The sequence below is a fragment of the Notechis scutatus genome, chromosome 1, assembly GCF_049901735.1.
Source record: "Notechis scutatus isolate UNSWTSFEM ecotype Mainland chromosome 1, rNotScu1.2, whole genome shotgun sequence".
Lineage (NCBI taxonomy): Eukaryota > Metazoa > Chordata > Lepidosauria > Squamata > Elapidae > Notechis > Notechis scutatus.
The window spans coordinates 292387913-292415677 of NC_142009.1; the positions used below are offsets into that span (position 1 = coordinate 292387913).

Here is a 27765-nt window from a genome sequence, read left to right on the forward strand (position 1 = left end):
TTAGTGCTTTTCAGTATTTTTTTGACTACTGGCCACTGCTTGCCCTGCAATTTTCTGGGAAAGATTTTCAGAAGTGGTTTGGTATTGCCTCCTTCCTAGGCTGACAGAGAGTGACTGCTCAGGACTAGAACTCGTGGTCTGTTTTATAGTCTGGTGCCTTAACCGCTGCATCAAACTGGTTCATCTGACCTCTGGCTAGTATAAAAATTTGTTTTGCTGTTACCTAATTACAGTAGCCTATAATTCAGGTCTAGGGTTACAAACTATTTGAAGCCTCGTGTTAAAAAAAAATTTTTTTTCCTCAATCTTTCACTTGTTAAAAAGTCAAATGGGGGGAGCGGGGAAGCAGTTCAGGTCATTTATTGTGGGTAGAAAATAACCAAAGAAAATAGGGTATGAATACCTGTGCATCAGTTGTCGCCAGTGATTCAGCTTACATCAGACCCATATTTTGATAATAGGTCATCTGAACCTAATGCTGCTAGTAATTTTGCCATGTTTATTGAAAGAATATCCTAGCAACATCTACAAAGCGAATTTTGTGCAACAACTACAACATGGGAGTTTTTCATGAATGTTAGGGGGAAAAAATTAATATACACAATCTTAATGTGGCTTCCCATCACTGCCCCTTAAATTACCAACGGCATCACTTTCTGAAACAAGATCTCTGACCTGCATTCTGATCCATTTTGATCCAGCTCAGCGAAGAAGACTTGACCCAAGCCTCAGCTATGTGGCTATAGAGATATGATATATCCTAGGTCACAATGTCTAGGTGAGGTCATGGAAGACTTGAAATTAAAGTGACCTAAACTTGAGGCAATAAACATGCATAACATACAGGCAATCATAGTCATGGAAATGTGATCATTATAATTAGAAATAATATAATTTGGGATTCTCCATTGCCAGTTGACATTTTAAGACATGAACAGTTCTGTGATTTGTAATACTAGTTGTTGGATTGGTCCTGTAAAGCTTTAGAAGAGCCTGAGGGAAAGGAAATAGTATCACAAAAGTACAGTAAAGAAGAATCAACAGTTAAGTCTCTCAGCAACAACATGGACTTTTTACAGTTTTTGGAGGAGGAAGAAGAGGAAGGTGAGATTGTAGTAAATGTGATACTCAATTTTAAAAAATAATAAACATGACCCAAAGAATAACATTCAACTTTTAGCAAATGTTGCAATTGTGCAATGTTGACTGTGTGTGTGTGTGTGTGTGTGTGTGAGAGAGAGAGAGAGATCCAAAAAGGATGTACGCTGATATCTTTGTATGAATGTAAAATGGGCCAGTAGCCAGATCTGTAGAAATGCAGAAATGAAGAAAGCTGCCAGTGCATTTAGGTATTTTCATCAAGACGCAAAAAACTAATTAGATTATTTAGTTTACATTTACTATAGTAAAAAAATGTGAACAACTGCATCTTGACTGAGCAGTTGATAATAAAAAGCCTATCCCAGGCCCCAAAGAATACAACAATACTATTATTACAAATGGAATGATAGTTGTTGCAGGAATGGGATATCAGAGACTTACTCACTGCGTGTGAGCTCCTTACAGGTTGCCCTGCTGGAATTCAGCTACACAATAATTAGTATTTGTTTTAAAAATTAATTGATAAAACAAAAATATATATGGTAAACTTCTTGTGAACCTTACAGTATTTACTTAATCCTTTCCTTCCCTGCCAATTTTCTCTCCTATAAGAACAATGTAGTTTGTGACTGCAGAACATTAGCTTCTTCCTGAACTAACAAAAGGTCTGTGTGTCCTGAATCCAGGGGCTTTAAGACACAGCCTGTATAACAAATATTGCCTATCTTCAAAGTTTATCTAAGACCTAAAGCAGGGCCATCAAACTCCCAGCCTACAGGCTGGATGTGTCATGCACTGCTCATGCCCACACCCAGTTTAGCGAAGGGGGGGGGGAGTCCTGATATGTCATGTGACGATGCCCTGATGAGGTGAGTTTGAGACCCCTGATCTGAAGCCTTTCAGATCTTGACCACAAAAATCTGGATAACCATTAGATATCAAGAAAGTTGAGGTTTTATGTATCAATTTGAAATCTTGACCATGGTTTGAGTAGTACTAATAATGCTTATTATTCACAAATTATCATGCCATGGCAAGAGCTCTTGGATAGTTTCCTCTTCAACACAGAGAACTCATCCAGGGAAACAAGACAGTTCTGTCAATGGCTATGGCCAGCTTTCTTTTTTTCCCCACATATATCTAGAGCTGTGGATCTCATGTCAGTTTTGAATATTAAGTAATATTTAGAAAGGCCCAAAAGGTGCAAATCAGTAACCCAGTGAGTGGAAAGAAGAGACAAATTTCCTGCATACCCAATTCCTCAAAAATAAATGAAAAATCAGAACACAAATATCATATTTAATAACATTATTACTTGAGGCCCTTGTATAGGTTTATGGTTTTGACTTTCTTAAAAGAAGCTTTTTGCTTCTACTTAGTTGTACAATAAACTATGAATTGGGAGTGAGAGAAGTGGTATTGTGTCTAATGGCATGTAAAATCTTGTTTCCAGTCTTTGCGCACACTGATATTCAAACCATTTCACTTCATTGAAGGAGAACCCAGCACACTAGTTGTTTTCTATTTGTTATAGGAGCTTACTATTATGGTCTTCCAGTTAATGGCAGCAAAGGAATACTAGAAAAGGGAATGGCATAATTTTAGGCAAAAGGTCTGTTAGGGATAACAGTGAGGAATATAACTTGAATAATAGAAGCAAATAACTGGGGAAACATAAGTTTTTCTAATCTTAGCATGGTGTCCTTTGAAACTAGGAATGGTATCCTTTTGAACTATCACTGCAGGTGTTGGGGGTGTACAACTTCAAATTACTATCTGTGGTTATCTCTTCTGACTCTGACCATAGACAACATCCATTGTAACAGATTTTTCATGATTTATTGTAGTGAACAACTGGGCAAACAAACTTTGCAAGAGTGAAAGACTTGATGAAAGATAATACTAATGAACCGTTGTGGAAGGCTATCTATAGTTCATGAATAAACTAGATTCATTGATTAACAAGCGTATGTGATTTTTCTGTGTTAACTAGAAAACTTACTGTATTCAATATCTCCAAGAACCTTCCTTTTAGTTAGTTTCTTAACACCCGTTAGGGAATCCGGCTTAACAAGGTCAGTAGACAGTGAGAATAGCACCTAATTAGAGGAGATAATGGGAAACGCTAATGCTTCTGAGGCTTAGCATTGAAGAAACAGGGAATGGTATCAATTTGAACTATCACTGCAGTATTGAAGGTGAACAGTTCAAATTACTATCTGTGGTTATCTCTTCTCACTCTACCATTTTGAAATCTGAAATTAATTTGGAACAATGTAGGTCTAATAGCACTTCTGAGGCAGCAGAAGAGAGAGGGAAGACAATTCTGACACAGACCTTTCGATTGAAGGTGAACAGTTCTCTTCTGTCTTTCATACGAACATTCCCCACCTCCCATTTTTATGAAAGTTCCCCAAAGTGCTCACTTTAACATAGTCACCTTAGCATTGGGCTTCCATTGCTTACTTAAAGAGATAATTTGCATTGTAGTTCCCCAGCCCAAAGGATATAGAGGGTGTAGTCTCCCATTAGAAGACACCTAACAAAATGAATAAAATCGAAATTGATTGGAACAATGAGTCTAAGCACCAAACTTTGTTAACATAATTAGAGAACAGGCAAGAAAAAATTGAAGACTGTGAGTTCCAGTCCTACCTTAGCCATGAAAGCCAGCTGGGTGACCTTGGGACAGCTCTCCTCACCTTACATGGTTGTGATATGGGGAAAATAGGAGGAGGAGTTTTTAATGTACTTGCATGCACAGATATGTCAAGGATCACCAATTCATTTCTCTTTGATAATTGTTCTGTGAAGCCTTTGACAAGGCTTAATTTGTTTTCTCTGTATCGAACTAGAGTAGTGTAGGCATTATCATCTGTATACTGTATCCTTTGCAGATGCTGAGCGCGCATTTACGACTATAAAGGGTGCAGACCTGTATAGAGAGGCATGCAAACTGGTGGGAGTGATCCCTGTCTCATACTTCACCCGGAACATGGAAGAGCCTGTTATGAATCTCAACCATCATGGTCTTGGACCAAAGGGAACCAAAGCCATTGCCATTGCTCTGGTTGTAAGTACTTTTACCTGGTGCTATTTCACTTCAACACACTTTTCCCAGTTTGGAGAAGAAGGATTAAAGCAAGGGTCTTCAAACTTGGCAAGTTTAAGACTTGTGGACTCCAATTCCCAGAATTCCTGAGCTAACATGACTGGAGGAGGAATTTTGGGAGTTGAAGTCCTCAAGTCTTAAAGCTGTCAAGTTTGAAGACCCCTGGATTAAAGGGTCACCCTATAACACTGATAGAGTAGTTTAAATACATACTAAAACTGGCAATTTCCATGAACCTTCTTCCTTCCTTCTTACTTTTTAAGCATTTTAACTACAGTATAATTGAATTTAACATCAACCAACTAGAATACCAGGCCTCTTTATGTGAAGCCATTAAACCACCAGCTGGTGATATAGAGATGTCAATCTGGAAGAAACATTTGACATACTAGCCTTAGTGTCTGCTACATAGACACAATGAAAAAAAAAAAAGAGTTAAAGAAATGTTTTAATGTGTTATATATACAGCATTATTAGCTAAAAACTTGAGTGTGATCTATGAGACTGCCCTTCTAGTTGTCCAGAAGCTGCTTATGGTCTAGAATATAGCAGCTTGAATTGTTATGGGCACTTCTACCCATAATTTATATTATTTGTAAATTAATGTTAGTAAATGTCTTCATTTTCCCCCTTTTTGAATTCTTCATTCTCTAGTCCAATACAACCATCACTCACCTGGAGTTAGAGGATAACTGGATTCTGGCTGAAGGAACTACATACTTAGTACAGATGTTGCGAGAGAACTGCTACATCCAAGAGATGGTATTCTGCGTTTCCGTCATAGGTTAACAAAGGAAACTCTCTTGTACTGCACTGTAGAATTATGTTTGGCTAATATACCAGGCTATTTCATGATTTTTCTGTATGTGCTATGAGCTTCACAGCCTTTACTTATTTGACCCTTCTATATCTTTATCAAAGGTGAACATTCTAGTGTCCCATGCAGTCCCCAAAGCCTGAGTGTTGTCCTCATGAAAATGCAAAAAGTGCTATTAAACTTGAATGTTTAATGGGACAATAGGAACTAATGAAATCCTGAACAAGTGTATTTCATTCTAAAAATATTTGTGGTAGAACTTACAAGTTCACTATTAGGATTATTATATTCTTATTTTTCAATAAAAGTTGTGTATATGTTTTGTAATTAGTAATCAATCCCCTCTCAAATTGTCTACAATTTGCTCTCCTTATATGAAGAAGAGTGAATAAACAGGCCCAGTGATTGTACTGACAACATTGCTAGAATGTCTTCTTAGTCTCTTAGATTCATCACTTTGCTTTTTTTAGAATTCAGCAGAAAATGAAGGGTAAAGAATGGTTGCTGAATAGTTTTAAGCCTTTTTGGTTGGGTAGGTAGGTGGAGGACAAATTTTGCATTGATAAGATTGGTCAGGTTTCTTCCACTTGCTTTGGTGTAGACTCCAGAAAATGGTCTTCAGTACAATAATAATAGAGATACATTCAATGGCTATTGGCATTAGCACAGACTGTACATTATCTTTTAGAAAGTTATGTGAGGTACAGGAATCGGTGTTTTGGTTTGCCTATTTTTATTTTGTATAATACTTCCAAATATATTAAACGTAAATGTTTAACCGAACAGTAGGAATGGAACTGTTACAGTGGAATCCTGTACAACTGTATTTCATTCTAAAATATACTAAAGATTCTATTATCTATTAACGACTATCTATTAACTGAAAAAAGTATTCATTGCTAGATATGAATATCTATCTGCAAATGAAAATATTATTTACATTAAGTATGTCTATGTGTTTGTGAATGTACAAAGAATCATAAGTGTAATGGACTAATTGGGGGAAGGCTTTTTTATCCCTGATTATCTATTAAATTGCAAGTTACATCACTTGCAGCAGTTATGCCATTTGTGTAGGACATCATTACATAAAAGTTTTAAATAGTACAAAGTAAATGTAAATTTAATTGCCAGGCCTAGACTACTTTTGGGTACAATCAACTTAACTATTAAGTCTACATGGAAATTGATCAACTCTGAGTTTTAAGCCATTTTAGTTGAAACCTGGGTGATCAGGTTTCAGAAAGGTTTATTGTGCTGTCCCAGCCAGTCTATGGGAATTGGATAGTTATTCAGGAATTATGAGTTGTCCCCTTAAGGGAATGCATCATGGTAAATGTAGTTAAAGGTATCCTGGGAAATGTAGTTCATGTCACGTGGCCACATCTGCAATCCTGATTGGTCACTAAATTGACCCTCGAGGGGTTGAGGGACGTTTCCTCCATTCTTGCCTGGACTCATGGACTGATAACAGCTTTCTTTCTATTGCTACATGATGGGTTAGGAAATAACCATCTTTTATCTGCAAGGCTGATATACAAAGGATTGGTCATTATAGAAGAACTTCGTCATAAATGTGAGTCATGAAGATACTTGATGTACCAATAAATGTACTTTGTTATGGATGTTTTGCGGAATTTATCTAGCTGCATCTGTACAGCTACAAATCCACCTCTGTGCATGAGACAGGACATTTATTCTTCTTCAGGTGTACATCGATACATGAACATCAAGATGTCCCTCCAACACTTTCATTGTCATGTTGATGGAGAAAACTTGAGAACGTGCATTTTTGTGGCTGGTTTCTCTTTTTTTTAATCTTTGTCTTTTGGTAGTCTTCACTCAAAGTTTTCAACAGCAATGACATGGCATTTGGCTAAATGCAGATACATCAAACTGTGTGTAAACATAAACAGAGGCATTTGAAAATCAAAACATTTGGAGAAGAATAAAATCATGCTAGTTACCTTCTGACTGACAGACCGGTTTAGATAACATGGACTGGGCCATTCTCTAGGATTTCACAAATATCTAGTTCAAATACTGCAAAGTGCATCAATTTCATCTTTCAACTCTTCTCTATAAGTTTTTCTTCTTCTTTTCAGAATATTTCCCATAATCACCTCAACAAAGGTGGAGCTGAAGCTATCTGCAGGATGTTTTACCATAATGTTTCTAACATCCGGTCCATTCGACTTGCAGGTAGGTTTATTCAAGAAAGGCAGAATGATGCAAAAGAGCAATATTCAGGTATCAGCTTTACAGAATACAGCATTTGCTCTTAGAAAAATCTATTGAAAAAATCCAAAGATTTGGGCTGGCAGGAATGGGACGATATGCAGAATAATGGTTTGTCCTATACCTACACCTTTGGGCCCTGTAAATTACAGGTGAGAAACTTGTGATACTTCATATGTTGCTGCATGGTAAGTGCCAGTATGTACCTCCTCTATGAGCATTCAAGTTGGACTCCAGCTGTAGTTTAGGATCACAATTCCCACCCCGGGCATACAGATCCAAATATGAGTCACTTTGTATGTTATCAAGAGGATGAAAAAGTCTTGCCTGAAATTTTGTAGCATCTCAAAACTCCAATATTGATAACCTGTTTTCTTGTTATTGTTGTCACTCACTAAGCTTTTTATTTCTATAAGTAATATAGCTTTTAAAAAGTTTTGTTGATGTATGCCTACTAACTACTTTGATAGTTCTCATTTTTACAGACTAACAGTTTGAATCCCTGTTAGAACGAATTGCTTTCTAATGTTAGTACCCCGTTCTTGAAATTTAACATTTGAAGTCAAATGTTCTTCTTTTCCAAGATATAAGACCATTTCTAAAAATGAAATGAATTGAGATTTACCTGCATCATATAAGCATATTAGATGAGCTCTGTGTACTGTGTATGAATTGTTCAAGTAGGCTTTGCAAATGAGAGAAACTAACTAAGCAACTGTCTTACATAAAACAGCCCTCCAACTTTTTAGCAACTTTTTCTTTGTCTTTAGGAAATGATTTTAGAGATGAGGCAGCACCTTATTTTTCTGAATCCTTAATCGTGAGTATCTTGCTAAAAGGGACAACTGGGCATCTGAAATAAAAATTGGAAGCATTTAAATATAAACATAGGAAAATAATAAAAAGAATCCCCCAAACTAGCTGGAGCTTTTAAAGTAAGCTTCTCAAGCTTTAGATGTGGTGAATTACAACTCCAGTCATCCCCAGTTATGGCACAAGGCCATATTTGAAAATATCTCCTGCAGTGGTGGGATTTAATTTTTTTTACTACCAGTTCTATGGGCATGGCGTGGCTTGGTGGGCGTGGTGCAGCTTGGTGGGCGTGGCTTGGTGGGCATGGCATAAAATCTCTATTCCTACCCTACTCCAGAAGATGGATACTGCAAAATCTCCATTCCCTCCCTACCCCACTAACCTGTTTTCCAGCTCCATTCTCCTGTGCAAGGCAACAAAGACCCAGCTGATCAGGTGGGACTCAGGAGGCAGAAAATAGATGGGTCAGGGCCAGTCAGAGGTGGTATCCCGAACTACTTTAAATTTCTGCTACCGGTTCTCCAGAACTGGTCAGAACCTGCTGAATATCGTCTCTGATCTCCTGTCTACATGTGTAACAAGCTCCTGGATGCAACACCCTCCATTGCTAATTCAGTACAGGAAGGACTGTCTGTGGAGATTCTCAGTCATCTAGCTCAGGGGTCTCCAACCTTGGCAACTTTAAGTCATGTGGACTTCAACTCCTAGAATTCTGGGAGTTGAAGTCCACAAATCTTAAAGTTGTCAAGGTTGGAAACTCCTGAGCTAGCTCATAGTTGTCTCATAAGTGCTTTTTCAAAAGGCAACGACTGTTTTTTTCCTTGCAGAATAATAATAAAATGTTTCATTTCTTATCCAAGAAACTTCATCATTTGTGATGATCAGGGGGTGAAGGGGGGATGGAGGATATGTACTGAAAATTGAGACTGGGTGGTGGGGGATGAAAGGATAGGCTCTGACTGGATTTTTGGGAGGGGGGCTATGGAAGGATTCACTGCAAGAAGTACAATCCCTCCATTCCTCCTCCCCCCCCAATCTCCCCCCCAAAAACAGTTCAGTTGCTTTTTGAAAAAACACTTTTGAGATACAAGAAGGACTCCCATAATTCTGAAACAATAACATTGTAGTGAATAACGTCTAGCAGTAAAGACCTCGTAGTAAGCATTAAAGAGGACAAAAATCTGCTTTGATTATTCCAGATTTCTGTGCACAATTTAAAGTGCTGGCTATTAATGTTAAAGCTCTAAACCAGGCTTGTCCAACCCGCGGCCCGCGGGCCGCATGCGGCCCAGGTCGCCTCGTAATGCGGCCCAGTGCCCACCCCAACCTTCTGGTAAGAGCCAGCGAGGAGGAGGAGGAGAGGCAGGCGCGAGGCGGGCGAGGCAAGCGCCATGCCAAGCAGCAACAGAAAAGGTGGGCGCCGCCTTTGCTGCTTCTGCCCCCGCCGCCCCCCCACCCCGCCGCCGCCACCGCTGCTGCTTCTGCCCCCGCCGCCGCCCTCCCACCCCGCCACCGCCGCCGCCCCCCCCACCCCGCAAAATTTGGCCGGAAAATTAATAAAAAATAGATAATTTTTAATAAATAATTAATAATAAATAATAAAAATAATTTATAATTTATTATATAATTTTATAATATAATTATTTTATAATAATTTATTATATGTGCGGCCCAAACCAAATTTTCATCTTCTAATGTGGCCCAGGGAAGGTGAAAGGTTGGACACCCCTGCTCTAAACACAGGAGTGGGCTGCTACCGGTTGTCCCCGGTTCAAGCGAACTGGTTGTTAAGTTTATGGCTGGTTCAGCGAAATGGCAAATCCCACCCCTGACTGGCCCTGCCCACCTCGCCATTCCCCTTCCAGGAGTCCCCATGCAGCCCATTTTGGATCCCAGGTAAGTGCAGGGCCTACACGGAAGCTTGGGGAGAGCAAAAAAAGGGCCTCTCAGAAGTTCCAGAAGGCCAGAAACAGGCTCGTTTCCGATCTCAGAGGGCCTCTGGAGCCCAGGGAGGCCATTTTTGCCCTCCTGGAAACTCAAGGAAAGCCTCTGGAGCCCAGGGAGGGTGAAAACGGTCCCCACGGTCCATTTTCACTCCCAGGCCAGGGTGATGCAGGAGGCTGACTAGGCCACGTCCACCATGGCCACGTCCACCCATCAACCGGGCAGAGAACTGGTTGCTATATTTTTTGAAGCCCACCCCTGTCTAAACAGTGCAGTACCTGGGTACACCAGGGAATATCCTTGGTAGAACTGAATCTGCCTGTCCAATTCACTTCCAGTCCAGGGAAGTTCCCTCCCTTTTTGAGATACCTATGGGTTGGGTAAGATGGCAAGCCTTCTTTATTGTGGTAACTGTCATTCCTTTATGGATTACTGCTCCTCCAGACATACACACAGCCCCCACCCTGCTGAGTTCTGGAAATAGATTTAAATCTTTTTATTTTATCAAGGTTTTGGTCCTAGCTGAATGATTGTAAACTACAGTCTGGGGTTTTATGTGATTACTTTGTATTTTGGATATTGTTCAGATTCACTTTTTTATTATTATAATCTTGGCTAATATTTATTTTCATTTAAACATGACATTCAGAGTCTTGGGACTGAAGAGGCTTATAAATACTATAACATAAAAAACATATAAATAGATCTTTTTCTCTCAAATTGTGATCAGACTTGGCCTCTTGGGTAGGACTGTACTTTCTTCAGGCCTCTTTGAGATATCCATAGAAGAACGCATGCCTCTTTAATAAAATTTCTTCTTTAATCATTCTTTAATATCTTTGACTTCTCTTTACCTTTTCTGAGGGAAGGCATTATCAGAAATAAGGTGATGGTATGCACTGAAATTGACTGCCTGTTTGAACCATATTCTACAACCCAGCGTGTAGTTCCGTATCAATCAGGTCTCCTGAAGAATAAACCAAAGTGGTTTTATTCTGAAGACACTAAAATGCTACCTCAAGATTGGATAACTAACTACACGCTGGCCCTCCACCAGTAGAGATGCAGATGAAATACAAAATTAGCATATCTGAGATGGTATTAGGTCAACATGGTATTTCATGTATATGTTTTAAGGTAGATGAATGCATATACAACCTTGGAAACATTATTTTTGACACTTTGGAAAAGTAGAGTGTCACATATCACAAGCAAACATTTGCAAGCAAGGGGACCCTTGTTTTAAGGCAAGTGCTTAATAGAAGACAACAACTGAGTCTATAGGTATCTGCACCAATCTTTCTACAGGCTAATTACAGAGTGATAGAGCTGGACCTCAGTTACAATGAGTTTGCTGAGAAAGGTGGAGAGCTATTTGGACAGGTGCTAGGTAAGTTTTGTTTCCCAACTTGAGGGAGGAGATGTGCCAAATAGTAATGTTACTGAGTCAGCTATCAAGACCACCAAGGACTCCAGAGTAGTATTCATATTTCACAAGCCGTGGACATCTAGAAACAATACAAAACTCACAGTTGCTTTGGATAGTGACGTGGGCAGCATATACATTTAATAAATAACTCTTGCAAAAATGCCCATATGGCATATGCTGTATAAAGTGTTTGTGCATCTTTTATTCAGCCAACAATGAATCACTGGAAATTCTGGATCTGAGCTGGAATCATCTGCGGCTGAAGGGTGCTATGGCCCTGAGTAATAGTCTTAAGGTGAGAATCTGCAGGACAATGTTTAAGGCAGTGATGGGATTCAAAAGATTTTACTACCAGTTCTGTGGGCATGGCTTGGTAAGTGTAATGCGGCTTGGCAGGCATGGCTTGGTGGGCGTGGCAGGGGAAGGAAACTGCAAAATCTCCATTCTCTCCCCACCCCACTAACCTGCTTTCCAGCTCTGTTCTCCTGTGCAGGGCAACAAGGAAGACCCAGCCGATCAGCTGGGACTCAGGAGGCAGAGAATAGATGGGGGCGGGGCCAGTCAGAGGTGGTATTTGCTGGTTCTCCAAACTACTCAAAATTTCTGCTACCAGTTCTCCGGAACTGGTCAGAACCTGCTGAATACCACCTCTGGTTTCAGGTGTCTTAAGTTGAAGGCCTTGAACAAGCCAAGGTTGAGTATGATACCAAAGCAACAAAGATAAAAGCCTATGGCAAGAAAGCAGCAAGCAGAGACCCTTATTTACAAAGAATCTTAAATAATTCAAAGCAGGAGATGCTTTGGAAAGATAGCAGTGAAACAGTTATTCACTCAGAATTGACATTTTTAAAAATATAAAGCAGCACCCTTTATATTTACTCTACATTTATTTCCATACCTCAACATACTTTCAGAGTGTGTAAATCAGAAAACACAGCTGGTTTAAGCACACCTGTAATAGGACAACTTTTCCTAATCTTTCCCAATTTGCATCTGTGCTGGACTACATCCCCAGAATTTCCAGTCAATGTTCATGCTGGCCAGAAATGCTGGTGTCTTCAGCATGGTGCCAATGGCATCAATGTACCAACTCTGTGACTTGCCAGATCCTCTGCCCTATTTGAATTCCTTGATGTAAAAAATAAATAATGGGAAGGTAAGGAATTAAAACAAAGTTCCCGTCTGGATCGTGATCTGTTTCCAATAGTGCCTTTGGCTCTTTCATGGTGCACTTCCATGTGGCCAGTGTCACCTTCCTAAAATTCTCCAAACTTTCAGAGCCTTCAAAGTTCCAGCTTTCCATGTTGCACCACTGGCTTTATCAGCCACTATTGTTAAATCTACATTTTCACTACCTGTGTATTAAAAACTGTCTCAAGAACTTAGTGGCATTGTGGAAAATTTAAGAGGCAGGATCAGCCTTGAACCACTGCAGTTACTATGCAGTTTCTCAATATCAGCTGGAATACTAACAGCAGACTCTACACCTCTTAGTCCAACTGTGATTCCCAAAGTAATCTAGTTGGTCTCTGTGTGTAAGAAAAAATGTTGGAAAGGTAAGGCCTTCACATTATATACGTGTTGATGTAAAACATGATCAATGTAAACTGCTCCAAACTTGATTGCAGAAAGTACAAGTTCAGCAACAGAGTGGTCAATGCCTGGAATGCACTACCTGACTCTGTTGTTACATCCTCAAACCCCCACTCCTTTAACCTTAAACTATCCACCATTGACCTCACCCCATTCCTAAGAGGTCTGTAAGGGGTGTGCATAAGTGCATCATCGTGCCTACCATCCCTGTCCTATTGTCTCCATTTTTTCATACCTGTTTCCTGTATTCTTACTCGTGTTTATACTTATACCTATTATCTTGTAAGTGATTGACAAATCAAATAAAAAAAAATGATCTGAGTTCTCTTCATCAAAATTGATTTCACTTCTGTCTTCAGAACTGAAAATAGTCTGAAAATTAAAATATTTTTAAAAGATATATAGTCACAGATAAAATTTGGTTCTTTCTTCTCTTTTTTTTCTGAAGGCTAATGGAACATTGAAGATACTGAACCTTTCCTGGAATGGCTTTGGGAATGAAGGAGCCTTTGCCCTTGGAGAGGCTCTTAAAGTCAACACAATGCTCGCTGAATTGGATATCAGCAACAACCATATCAGCAACGAAGGGGCAATAAAGCTAAGCAAAGGATTAGAAATGAACGGGAGCCTTAGAATCCTAAAGGTAGGATGCCATATTCTGAGGTGGTCTACCACACATCCTCTAGGACTGCCAGTTTTATGGCCCTGGGTGAGCTGTCTATAGCACTGTTAAAGTTATGCAGTTCACTGTAGAATTGGAGAAAAGTTCCCATGTTTTGTTCTTACGTTTTCCTGTTTCTAGACTTCAAGGTTGCAGAGATTGACTTCAAATCAGCTGAAGTAGCAAAGAGGATAACAAATGTAGAGCTGCAAGAAAGATCTGTTAGAGGAAGATGTTTGAGTGACCAGGGCATTTCATATCATGTTGCTTATAAGTCTAGGGGCTGAAAGTGTTCATTCTTACAGCTTTTATCTGAGATTAGTTTGCAACTGATCACTCAAACAAAGAAACCCCTGACTATAGGTAGATCTTGCTTACTGACTGTCTTGTGCAGCAACCATTCAAAGTTATGATGCTGCTGACAACATAACTTTGTGACCATGATGGGCATTTATGACCATTGCAGTGTCTCTTTCTGTCACATATTTTCCATTGCAGCTAACAATGCATTGTCTGATGCTGACCTGGTTTTTATTCTTTATTTGCTTCACTCCAACAAGTGATCTCTTTAAGCAACCTCTCCTGTGCCGAACCAATTTTCTCCCCTGCAGAGCAGAGAAATTGGAGAGGAAGGGATAACAAGAGAGTAAGCAAGTACACAATGGAGAATGCACATCAAAAAAGAATGCATGCATTCCTTTCAGTTTGTATTCCCCATTTTGTGCCTGTTTACTCTCTTGTAATCCCGTCCTATCCTATGGATATACAGTAAATACAAATATTAATACCCTTCTTGCTTATTATCCAGTGTGAGGGTGAACATTTTAAAAGGCAGGGGAGTGGCAGGCGGAGAGAAAAGCTGAGGTAAAATTGTAAGCACAGTAGCAGTCCAATGATTTTCCAATTAGCAGCTGTATCACTTAGTGACCAAGTTGCTGGTCCCAGTTGCGGTCACTAAATGGGGACTGTCTGGAGTATTTGTCTATTTCTTGTTTGAGATTTATGACAGCAATATAAGCAGTAGAAATGTAATAAACAACGTTTCATCCATCTACCATCATCAACATTTTCCTTTGGTCTATAGGATGCGTTCCCCCCACCATAAATAAGCATAAACTATGGCATAATGCATATGCCTGTTATAGTGCTTGCACTACCACAACCCCTTGACTTGTGTTAGCTTCCTAGCCCCGCTAAATTTGGCCAGCTGATGCCATATGATAAGATAAATTTAGTACATTTAATTAAAAAATCTAAAGTGCTTCAATATCTTATCCTAAATCAAAATTATCATCAAGAAGTGGTTAATGCCAATAAAAAATTATCAAAAAGGAAATGAGTGCAGAGAAACCATTGCTGCTTTTTGATGCAGCATTGTAAAAATCTGTTCAGAGTTACAAACAATGAACAATGATATTATCTGACTGTGCTGAACAAAATCATCAGTTCTTCCAGGCAGCTGTACCCTGTCCCTTCTTCTCTAGCCTCCCAGATATCCTTGCTAAGAACCCTTTTCTCTCATTGGATCATCAATCCATGACAATGACCAAGCCATGCATTGTACTTCTTTAAAAGCTACCGATCACTGTTATATTTCCATTTTACAGGTCAGGAATGTTGCTCATGAGTTCATGTGTTATATAAAATTATGTAATAAATCTATATTTAAAATTAGAACAGAATCAAGTATCCAGATCTAGGTGCAGGTGTTTTTTTTTAAGCTCTAAAACCAAAATAATTTCTTGTGTATTATTTCAGGATCCAAATTATAGTTTATTTTCCTCACAGATGTCCCAGAATCTCCTCACAGTAGAAGGCGCCATTGCTCTTCTCATGTCAATCAGGAAGAATTCAAAATCCAGAATGGAAGAAATCAACATCTCAGTAAGAATAAATTAGGAGAGGGAAAGTTAAGAAATATATATGTGCACAAAATCAATTGTTGGTAAAATGAAAGGTTGCCACATACCCTGGTCTTTGTTTGCTAAGAGAAATAAAAATTTACAGCATTATAACTTATAGCATAAAATAGTTACAGTATATTGTATACTCTGTGCAAGTTAAACATTAGATAGGATACTTCACAGAATTAGCATCACATTAGATTCCTCTTTCTTGTTAGTTTTTAGGGGAACCCACATAGGGCAACAAACCTTGTCAAAAACTTTTTTCTCTCCCTCTCCCCCCCCCCCCCATTATTAAGAACATAGTTGAAAGCATCATGCATGCCAATCAAATCGCACCTTCATACTAATAGAGTCCTAACATTTAATAATATTGAAATCTTCTTGAAGCCTTTCATTAATAATTTTAGCTCCTTTTCCAATACAGCCCATGTATGAATAACCAGAGGAATATTAGCTTGATGGTTTTTGAGCTTCCTGAATTAAATGAAGAAAATTGAAGAGCATCTTGAAATGGATTATATAGTAAAAGAGCAATTCACTGCATACCAAGTGAACTTCAAAAATAGAGACATAAAACATTACTTTTGAGAGTAATGATCTCAGGCATATTTGTTTGGAGATGCATGTCATTTTGTTCAAAAGAATATGCTAGCAAGCACATTGTATGAAAGATCCAGTAAAGCTACCCATGATTGGCAAAGCAAAATACTTTGTGCAAAACAGGAAAAAGAGGCTGAATCAGTTATGACAACTGATGGTATATATGTAGATTTGTGCAAATTACAGAACTCTGAGTTTTGAGTGCATAGTTTGAAAAGCAGAGCATAATTAGAGCTCATTCAGAAGATTCATCTTAAAGTTTCCCCATCAATACCAAGAACGCATTCTGGTATCTGTTTTTATAAGCCCAGTTCTTCTGATGTTATCCTAATCTCATCTTTAAGCTCCAAACTGACTTCTGCTTTTAAAGAAGGATGTGCCCTATTTTGACAGTTTATGGCCATCTACTTGATCAAGGATGATTCATGGATAACTGACCAACAATGTGATTAGTAATAGGATCTCTACTATCTGTATTGGCCTCTGTTGTGGACATGTTCCTTCTTCTGTGACCATTGGTGCCATTTTTGGGTTTGACTGCAGGATTAGCCAGATCCCTGGTTTCTACTGCCTCTTTCTGAAATATTCGTCAGATCTTACCCAGGCTCCATAGGTGCATGCATAGAATGCTTTTTTGACAGAGCATTAGATGTGTTTATATTGTTATTTAGTAAACAGAATCAGTATTCTCTGAAGAGAAAGTAGTTCTACTCTGCACTGAAGCAATCCAAGTTCTACTATCTGTGCTGCTGGTTCTTGTGGCCATGAGGGCATTGTAGGTTTTCATCGGTATATGCCAACAAAGGGATTTGGGTATCCCTATTGTTCATTGCTTTGATTATGAATGGATGCAGGCAGTGTCATTTTGCCTAATAGTGTCCAAAATCTATTTATTTATTTATTTATTTATTTGATTTGTCAATTGTTTACAAGATAATAAGTACAAGTGTATACATAGTTGTGAATATATGAAATGGGTACATATAAGAAAAATAAAAGAATAAGAGAAACAATAGGACAGGGACGGTAGGCACGTTGGTGCGCTTATGCACGCCCCCTACAGACCTCTTAGGAAAGGGGTGAGGTCAATAGTAGACAGTCTAAGGTTAAAGTTTTTGGGGTTTGGGGAAGAGACTACAGAGTCGGGTAGAGTATTCCAGACATTGACCACTCTATTGCTGAAGTCGTATTTCCTGCAATCAAGTTTGGTGCGGTTTACTTTGAGTTTGTATCTGTTGTGTGCTCTTGTGTTGTTATGGTTAAAGCTGAAGTATTCATTGACAGGTAGGACATTGCAATGTATGATTTTATATACCATGCTTAAGTTGGACCGAAGACGGCGTAATTCGAGGTTTTCTAGTTTTAGAATTTCGAGTCTGGTGGCGTAAGGTATTCTATAACGGGTAGAAGAGTGGAGAACTCTTCTTGTGAAATACTTCTGGACTTTCTCAATTGTGTTAATATCACATACGTGATAAGGATTCCAGACTGATGAACTGTATTCGAGTATTGGTCTAGCAAATGTTTTGTATGCTCTGGTTAGTAGTGAGATATTACCAGAGAAAAAGCAACGTAGGATTAGGTTAACAACTCTTAATGCCTTTTTGGCTATGTAGTTGCAGTGAGCTCTAGCACTTAGATCATTAGAGGTGAGTATTCCCAGGTCCTTTACAGAGCTTGGGTCATCAACAAGATCTTGACTATTCAGCTTGTATTTTATTTTCTGATTTTTTTTACCAATATGTAAGACAGAGCATTTATTTGTTGAGATTTGGAGTTGCCATATGTTAGACCATTCAGATACATAGTCTAGATCTTTTTGAAGGGTAGTAGTATTGTCTGAGGTATTGAACAGCTTTACATCATCAGCGAAGAGAACGCAATTGCTCTTGATATGATCACAAAGGTCGTTTATGTAGATTATGAAGAGAGTTGGTCCTAGAACACTGCCTTGGGGAACACCGCTATTGACAGGTACTGGATTTGATAGGGCGTTCCCAATTTTGACCATTTGTTGTCTGTTTGACAGGAATGCTTCTATCCAGTTATTCAGTTGTCCAGAGATACCATAAGATTTTATTTTTAGGAGTAGTTTGTCGTGTACCACTGAATCAAAGGCTTTGCAGAAGTCTATGTAGATTGCGTCTATTGCTTTGCCCTGGTCGAGTTGAGTAGTCCATATGTTTTTGCAGTGTAAGAGTTGCAGATTACAGGATAGTTTTTTTCTGAAACCAAATTGTTTATTGGAGAGTAGGTTGTTTGTCTCTAAATGGAGGATGATGGATTGGTTAATAATTGATTCCATGACTTTACAGGTGACGCAGCATAAGGAGATTGGTCTGTAATTTTCAACTAGGCTTGGGTCTCCCTTTTTGAAGATGGGAATGACTGTGGCTTGTAACCATAGGTTGGGCAAGGAGCTGGTTCTGAAAGATCTTTCAAAGATTATGCTTAGAGGTTTGGCTATGGCAGCGGATAGTTTTCTTAAGAAGTAGGCACATATTCCATCCGGTCCAATAGATAGAGATGGTTTTAGGTTGCGTAGTGCTTTTTCAACGTTGTCTACTGTAAAATCGATATGTATTAGATCATTATTGTTGTCTGTGGTACGGCTAGGAAACATTGGGCATGATCCATTACTGTTTACAAACACTGAGCCGAAGAATGTGTTAAAGATGTTGGCTTTAATGGTGTCGTCGCTGCAGTCTTTACCATCAGGTCCTATCAAGGGAGGGATGGACCTTGAGTCTTTTAGTTTGTTGTTTACAAAATTGTAAAAAGCACGGGTGGAATTGGTGCTTAGAAGGTTTTCCTCTTGTTTAGTGTGGTAATTGGTGCATTCGGTCTTTATCTGGTGGCATAAATTTTTATATCGGTTTTTGAAATTAGCAATGTGACTAGATTTGTTTTTCCGCCAGAGTGATCTCTTTTTGGATTGAAGTTTCCTTATTGATATGGGTAATCTGCTTTTTTGTTTTGTTTTTGGAGTTGTTGTTGGAACATATAGTTTGATGACTCTTTTGACTTCAAGTAAAAATATGTTGTAATGATCTTCAACAGTGTTGCATCCAATGAATAGAGATTGCCAATCGAGGGATGAGAGATCGTTATCTATAAGATCATAATTGCCTTTTTTGAAGTTACAACTAGGGATGACATCGTTGTGGTGATTTTTGCGTGGACGTATGTTGAGGCAAAAGTCAATCATATTGTGATCACTACTGGAAAAGGGTTCTTTGGTTTGTATTCGGTAAATTAAATTCAAACTATTGCAGAAGATGAGATCGAGGCAGTTGTTCAGTCTAGTGTTGTTGGTTACTAGTTGTTCAAGACCTAGATTTGTAATAGCATTGAAGAAGGTAGTGTGTATGATTTCAGTTGTACAATTATTTAGGGTCCAGTCAATATGAGGTAGATTGAAATCACCAAGAAAGATAAAAGGGTATGGGCAGGATGTAGCCCATGTTAGTAGTGTATTTAGCTTGTTTATATGTTCGATGTCATAATCAGGTGCTCTGTAACATAGTAAGAATCGAATTGTGATATTTAAGGATAGTTCACAGATGATGGTTTCAGGAAGGGCAAGCTCCTGGGTAACTTGGATATTTTTTAGATGTAAGGATTTTTTGTAGAATATAGCAACACCACCTCCTCGACGATTTTCACGATCTGATCGGTAAACATGATAGTCTCTTACTGTGGTAATGGAGTCGGGGAGAGATGCATTGAGCCATGTTTCACAGACAAATATAATGTCAAAGTTAGCCATATTTAAGAGGATGAGAAATTCAGGTATTTTATTCACGAGGCTTCTTGCATTGAGTAGTTTGCATTTAAGTCTATGTTCAAAAAGAAGCCAATCGGGGTCAGAGGCATGGACAGAAGTTGAGGCAAGAGTGCCTTTTGTTCTCCTCCCGCCCTCTCTCCAGTGGAACAGCTTTCCTCCAGAAATCATGGGCACTCCAACACTGGAGGTTTTAAAGAAGAGTCTAGACCAGGTGTGTCAAACTCAATTTCATTGACGGCCGCATCAGGGTTGTGTTGGACCTTCAGAGGCTGGGGGTGTGTGGCTGGTGGGACGTGCAGTGGTGGGATTCAATTTTTTTTACTACCAGTTCCGTGGCCATGGCTTGGTGGCCGTGGCAGGGGAAGGATACTGTAAAATCTCTAGCCAGAGGTGGTATTTGCCAGTTCTCCGAACTACTCAAAATTTCTGCTACCGGTTCTCCAGAACTGGTCAGAACCTGCTGAACACCACCTCTGGGGGCATGGCCAGCTTGACGTCACTTGGTTTAGGGCCACCTTTGGTGGCCTGAGCGCTCTGCCAGGGAAAACAGGCTTCCAATCTTCGTTTTTGGCTGGGACAGCCCCTTGCAAGCCTCTGCCAGTGAAAATGGAGGTTGGGAGGTAGCCCTCCTGAGCTCCGTTTTTGCTGGCAGAGGGTTGCAGGAGGCCATCCCAGCCAAAAACAGAGATTGGGAGCCCGTTTTTGTTGACAGAGGCACTGTGGGGCAGTCCTTTGCTGTTTCCAGGATGGCCCCACAGGCCAGATGTAAGCAACCCCCTGGCTGAAACTGGCCTGGGCCTTGACTTGACACCCTTGGTCTGGACAGTCACTCATCTAAAATAGTATAGGTTTATTTTATTTGTTTTATTTTATCTATTTATTTATTTATTTGTCAATCGCTTACAAGATAATAGGGATAAGTATAAACATGAGTAAGAAGACAGGAAATAGGTACGAATAAATGGGGACAATAGGACAGGGATGATAGGCACAATGGTGCACTTATGTACATCCCTTCAGACCTCTTATGGGGTGAGGTCAATAGTGGATAGTTTGAGGTTAAAGGAGTTAGAGGATGTAACAACAGAGTCAGGTAGTGCATTCCAGGCATTGACCACTCTGTTGCTGAAGTCGTACTTTCTGCAATTGAGTTTGAAGTGGTTTACATTGAGTCTGTATCTGTTGTGTGCTCTTGTATTGTTGTGCTTGAAGCTGAAGTATTCATTGACTGGTAGGACATTGTAGCAGATAATTTTGTGTGCTATGCTTAAGTCTAACCGTAGGTGGCATAGTTCAAGGTTGTCCATGCCCAAAATCTCAAACCTGGTGATATAGGGTATTTTGTTGCGAGCAGATTAGGGAGCTGGACTAGAAGACCTCCAAGGTCCCTTCCAGCTCATTCTATTCTATTCTATTCCATATTTGTGGCTGGAGAGTCAGACTATTTTAAGATATAAATTTAGTGCTCTTTCAAAAGAGTGCTAGACTTGTGTTCAGAGCTCTCCTTCTACACATACAACCTGTCACTTGGGCAGCTTCCAAAGTGGCAACCCCAAAGCCGCAGGCTCCTGCTTATGCTTTTATGACCCTGTCCTGGCACATCTTAAAGGAAGTGGTTGCTGCTTGTTTTTCCTGACAGTGGATGAAAACTTGGTGGGGAAAAATGAAATGAAACTGGGGAATCTTCCTTTTTTTAAAGTTTTTTTTTCTTTAATTGCTACTGTAAGCATATCACCATTTGCTGGCCTCATTCCTAAGCAAGATTTTAGTGTGTGTGTGTGTGTGTGTGTGTGTGTGTGTGTGTTGCCAGAATATATTTTTTTCTGACTTAAAAACTGGAGGACAGCACAGTGACACAGCCATCCAACTGTACCTAGGATGACTCATTGAAATGGTTTCATAGTTTCAGGGGCTAATTCCTTATGGGAACTAATTTAGTAAATGGACCTAAAAGTTGGGGAGGAGAATCATTTATTTCTAACCCCAAACTCTGTTATCCTGCGCTTGGCTCTATTTTAGAATGTGCTTGTAAATGAAGGATTCATCAGGCTGTTAGATCATGTCTGTGAAGTACGGCCTGAACTAGATATCGTCTATGGAGGAATTGGAGGCCACGTTGTGCAGAAGACTGAGCGTCAGGTCGATGCTATGAAGCTGATTCAGGTAAGTGTAATGGCCAGTCCCTCCCTCAGAAGCCCGAGATGCATTTTAGGCTTCTACCCAGAATATATTAGATCATTATAGAGCCTTGGTGGCGCAGTGGTTAGAGTGCAGTGCTGCAAACTACGTCTGCTGGTTCCTGAAGACCTGCAATTTGCCAAATTGAATCCCACCAGGCTCAAGGTTGACTCAGCCTTCCATCCTTCTGAGGTGGGTAAAATGAGAACCCAGATTGTTGGGGGCAATATGCTGACTCTGTAAGCCGCTCATAGAGGGCTGTAAAGCACGGTATATAAATCTAAGTGCTATTGCTATTGCTATAACAGCATTGCTGTTATGATGCAGGCTCTGCTCTTTCCACAAGAATGTAGAATGTCACAATGTGCAAATGAAAGAGACAAAACTTATGTCATGATGTTGTGTTCTGAACTACGTCCTTTTCCAACAAATGAAACACAATCCAAAGGGAACAGAAACCTTTTAATGCTTCTGCAAAATAATTAGCTGTGATAAGCACAGAAAAAACTCTCACCAAACTGTGCGAGACTGCCAAAAGAACAGACAAGAAATAATTTGCAATACAAGAATCTTCAAATACAAACTCAGGATACTGGAATGTCCATGAGGCTGGAGTTTCAAAACATGTTTGCCTTCTGCACGTTCGTTTCACAGCTGGCTTTTATCTTCTTGAAGGAGGGGCCATTACCTTGCAGCCTTACTCTCGAATCTCCCGTGCTGTTGTAGTTGCTCTTTTCTGCAAGCAATCCTGCGCGCACTTGGCACAGGCTCCTTGGGAACCTCCTCATCACTGCTGCCGGTCTCCACAATCTCTGAAGGCAGCAGTCCACTCCCTAATGGTCCTGGTCCCTCATCTAAGTCCTCGCTCTCCTCAGCCATCCGCATCTGCTGCCGGCTAACCACAACAGGTTGTGACACTACGTTCGTTATTTGCCTTCTGATGTGCTCCCCAATTGCCTACTATTTTAAAGCTACACGTAAAAGAGGAAACAGCGTTGGCCAGATAGAATTACCAATAAAGGAGAATATTTGTAGCTCAGGGTTGAAATGAGGTGTTTTCTTGGTTGGTTGAGCTTGGTTGTTTTCTTGCAGACATTTCATTACTCAAACCAGGTAACATCATCAGTGCATCGGTGATGCTAACTACAGTAGTTTGGGGTAATGAAATGTCTGCAAGAAAACTATCAAGCTCAGAGAACACCAAGGACCCTCCCTCCAGATAGAATTCTTTGAAAAAAGCTTTATAGCAATAGCACTTAGTCTTATATGTACCAAAAGTGCCAGCACTATGACTGTTAAACTTATTTCGCTTTAAATAACTATTCCAATCAACTAATAATTACATTTGCACCTAGGTATATAGTATAGGAGGAAATTGCTGTACTGCCAAGACACAATGACACAGCATCATGTTACCTACTTTGTACTGTAAATAATAGATTGTATAGCACATAGATATACAGATAATCCTCATTTAGTGTCTGCCCCGTACAGTCAATTGTAGTTATAACGATGATAAAAAAAGAAACTGGAACCAGTCTTTGAATTTACAGTTTTCACAAGTATGTAAAGCAAAGTAAGATTGTAAAATTGTGGTATTACGTTTAGCAATAGCTTTGATAAATGACTGAGCTGCTGTACAAATTGTGGTCACTTAGCAAGGATTACTTGCACAACTCTCCACCTGTGGCTGAGCTTCAGTTCTCATTAATCCTAGCCAAATGGCTTCTTTTGATGGACGGTGGAAGTAACAGTCCAGTAATCCTTGGTCCCTTACTGCCCATTGTGATCTAAAGAAAGGGATTTGCAATGAGAGTAGAAATTTGATGAATGTGCTACCAAAAAGAGATATAGCCATTTGAAGGCGTCCCTCAGGAGGACCATTCCTTAAGCAGGGAAATGAGGTTTTTGAGCCTGCAACTGGCAGTTCCAGAATGGCAGGATCAGAGCTAAGAAGCACTAAAACTAAGAGAAGGCTTGGAGACCATGATTTTGGCTTAAGGGAAGTGATTCAGTTGTAAAGAGGAAATTATACTTTTGGCAAAGTAATGTTATATTTTCTGAAATGAAAAGTGGACAAGGTTTAAAGACTGCTTAAGTATTAACAGTTAGAAAGCAGAAAAATTCACAACAGCTTCAAAGAGCCCTTATCCAGGGGATGCAGGTTGAGTTTCAGCAACAGAAAACTTAGCCTTCATGTTAGAACCACAGAAGGAGATGTTGTGGTAGATTTACCCAGAGACATTTGATGCCACCCTGAGGGAAGTGGTTTAAAATACTGAACTTGCGGTCCCATTCACTTCTTTTTATTTTATTTTATCCCCAGATCTATTTAGATGCCAACAAGCTAAAGCCTTGGGACTTTTTTAGGAGCATGGATAAATATGGTGACATGAAAATTCCCGTGGCAGAATTTCGGAAAGCCATGATGCTGGTAATGTTTCAAAATTCTTTTATGGTTACCCCAAAAGATCCTTGGGAATTTTAAATTCATCAGAGCATTCAGGTTTTTACCACTCCAACTCCCAACTCATCTGCATCTGAAAACCAAGACAGATTTTTTTTTTTTAAAGCATGAAGCAGAGAGCCAGCTTGGTCTACTGGTTAAGGTATCAGGCTAGAAAGTGGGAAACTGTGAGTTCAAGTCCTGCCTTATCCATGAAAGCCAGGTGAGTGACTTTGGGCCAGTCACTCTCTCTCAGCCCAATCCACCTCACAGGGTTGTTGTTGAAAATGAGAGAAGGGAAGTATTGGATATGTTTGCCACCCTGTGGTTGTTGTTATTATTATTATTATTATTAATAATAATAATAATAATAATAATAATAATAATAATAATAATAATAATAATAATAATGTTGGCGATGATGATGGCAAGATACAAGTTAAATAAATAAACAAACAGACTTAAAATTATACTGAGGATCAGAAAAGGCAATTTTATTGTTTTGTGATTGGAATCTGTACTCCCTTCCCTATGTCCAATTTTTTTGTTGGCCAAAAGCTAGAGGCCACAGATGACATGACTATGGGGAGGGCTGGAATAGTTGGTCATTTTCTTCATTAGAGGAGTGAGGAAGTTTTTTAAAAAAAAAATAGAAAAAGGGAAATAATTGAGAAAAGCTTCTTGCTTTAGTTCTATCATAGCTGTGTTCTTTTTTCCCAGAGAGAAAGAGGAAAATTACATCATTTTTATTTAACACTGGTGAGATGTTGATGGCATGAATTTGAAAGATTTTGAGAGACCCCAAAAGTGCTCAAGGAAATATAGGACTTAGTTGCTTTGTGTTTCCCATCTTTGATGGGGTTATGAATGCCAAGATTCTCATTAATTGAGTAGCCCCTGTTTGACCAGGAAATCAACTCCACCAGAAGGCTAAAACTACTTTTATTGAGTTTAGCTATTATAACAAACTCTTGCAAGTCCAGATGTTGTTAGGACATCCTGGGCTCAACAAATATTTTACTTCTTGTTGCCTTGACAACAAAACTTGCATATCTCTGTCAAGAGCACCTTCCTCGCTCACTACAGTGTGCCAAAATAAATCTGAAACTCAGTAAATATTGATATTTGCCCAAAAAAATCTCAAAGCAAAATACCTGCAATAAACAAACATTTTCAACTTCACATGGTAAGGTGTGAGCTGAAAAAGAAGTTTCCTACATGTATGGTACATTTAAGATTTTACAAACTGTCTTCACAATATGTAGTATGTGATGCTGATGACACAGAAAATATGTAGTATGTTATGCTGATGACACAGAAAAGCATTCACTCATTCAATTTCTATGGCTGCCCAGCTTGCTAATTTTAGCAGTGAAACTGAATCAGTTGATCATTATCTTTTTTCCAGGTTGTATTTTGTATTTTCCCAGCCTAGCCCACAATTGTAGTTTTTCACGATGGTTCCCATCATAACTAGATCTGATCCTGCTTCAGTGTGTGGACCACTCAAAGTCATCTAAGGCAGGGGTCCCCAAACCTGGCAACTTTAAGACTTAAGGATCAGATCTGGCTATGATGGGAACCATCGCGAAAAACTTGTTGAAGTCCACAAGTCTTAAAGTTGCCAAGTTTGGAGACCTCTGATCTAAGGGCTGCTGCCCATTGTAATGATAACCAAGATTTATGCAATAATTATATTCTTGTGTCTCAAGCAATCAAAGATCCCCCTGAAACGGCTGCAAGTTGTAGACCTGGTACACAAATTGGACCCCAACAGAACAGGCTACGTGGACTACAGGTGACTGCTTACATTAGACGTATTTTTTTTATTTTAAAAAAGAGACACAGAGAGGAGGGATGGAGGGAAGGAGAGAGAGAGGCTTACATAGAAATATTGTTAGTGTTCTTATTGACCATTTGTGTCCAAAACTGAATATAGGGCAATAGATCTCCATAATTGTGAGTTAGGAGTTTCAAGCCTTCTGGGAGTTCTTTTCAGCATCCTAAGGAACTGGGAAAAGTAAAAGAAAAGGGATAAAAGTTCAGCAAAATTACTTTATTATTAACCTTACTGTTTTTTTCCTCATTTTCAAATTAGTCACTATAGAGTTGAGGAGCCAGTCAAGAAACACAAGGAAAATGAGGATGGAGATGAGGATGAGGAGGACAATGATGCTGCTGATAAATGGTCCTGAAAGATGAGTGCTGGTAGGAAGCTAAGAAATGTGCTTTCAGCTGAGTAATAAGTTCTGGAGGTGAAGAGGCAATTGAATATCCACAGATCTTAAGCCTAGACAATAAAATGTATCGAAATAGAAGCTGATTTCTTTACATCCCAAAAAGGAAGATATGATGAATCATGAATGGTATTTGTGAAGGGCAGTCAAAAAGGCAAGAAGGTGTAAGCAGGCCATAGTCAAGTCTTAGAAAATGATGGTCAACTCATCTAGAGATGCCAGTCGATCTCATCTAATTTCAGAATATGAAGCAGGCTCAGAGCTGCAATAATGGGATGGGAGACCAATGTGGCTCGACTGAGAAGTAGAAGCATCCTTGGCACCACCACCCCCTTTTGTTGCCAAGAAAATAACAAGGATGTCTCTCTATGAAGTCAATGGGTAGTGAACTTTACTGGAAAGAGACTTTCTCAGAGTGGTGAAATTAACATGTGTTGGATTTCAATTCCCATAATGCCAAGATATCATGGTCTTGCCAGGACCATATTGTGTACCAAGCTGGGGGAAGGATGTTTTATGTCATAAAGTTGATGGTGTTAAAGACAGGGATCAGTATTACAAACATTCCTCCAAATGTGAACACATATACTTTCTCACACAGCACTCCACTGTGTTGTGGTCCGCACTCCACTGTGTTGCGGCCTACAAAGCTGGCAGCAAAATTGAACAGTGGAGAGGAACATGGGCCAGTTCTGGAATCCGGGGAGGGCTCAGACAAGGGATCTGCATCCAACACAGAGATGGGGCTAGGGCCATTTGAGAGTTATGTGCTGACTCCGGAGCCTCCAGAATCTGACATCAGTGAGGCAGAAGAACAGAAGGGAGCCTGTTCTCAGTGCACGCTTGTGCAGAGCTGCCAGAAGGCAAAAACAGTTAAGACAAAAGGGGTGACTTGGGAGTAA

The 27765-nt window shown here is 39.6% G+C and overlaps 1 protein-coding gene across 1 annotated transcript; it reads left to right on the top strand.

Moving 5' to 3' along the window:
* The first annotated feature begins 1064 nt into the window (after nt 1-1064).
* Nucleotides 1065-26821, top strand: LRRC74A (leucine rich repeat containing 74A). The gene is made up of 14 exons (XM_087962839.1): nt 1065-1104; nt 3401-3451; nt 3999-4174; nt 4868-4975; nt 7136-7232; nt 8039-8088; nt 11334-11415; nt 11664-11749; nt 13496-13690; nt 15497-15592; nt 22022-22165; nt 24507-24614; nt 26339-26424; nt 26725-26821. Exons 1-14 carry the CDS (start codon nt 1065-1067, stop codon nt 26819-26821), a joined length of 1416 nt encoding a protein of 471 aa, XP_087818965.1.
* Nucleotides 26822-27765: the final 944 nt, after the last annotated feature.

What these genes read in the sequence shown, in the direction of transcription:
- LRRC74A (XM_087962839.1), top strand. Translation starts at nt 1,065, where the DNA reads ATGGACTTTTTACAGTTTTTGGAGGAGGAAGAAGAGGAAG. An exon ending in TGGAAGAAATCAACATCTCA is followed by an intron (nt 15,593 to 22,021) that starts GTAAGAATAAAT and finishes GCTCTATTTTAG; the next exon opens with AATGTGCTTGTAAATGAAGG. An exon ending in ATGCTATGAAGCTGATTCAG is followed by an intron (nt 22,166 to 24,506) that starts GTAAGTGTAATG and finishes TTTTATCCCCAG; the next exon opens with ATCTATTTAGATGCCAACAA.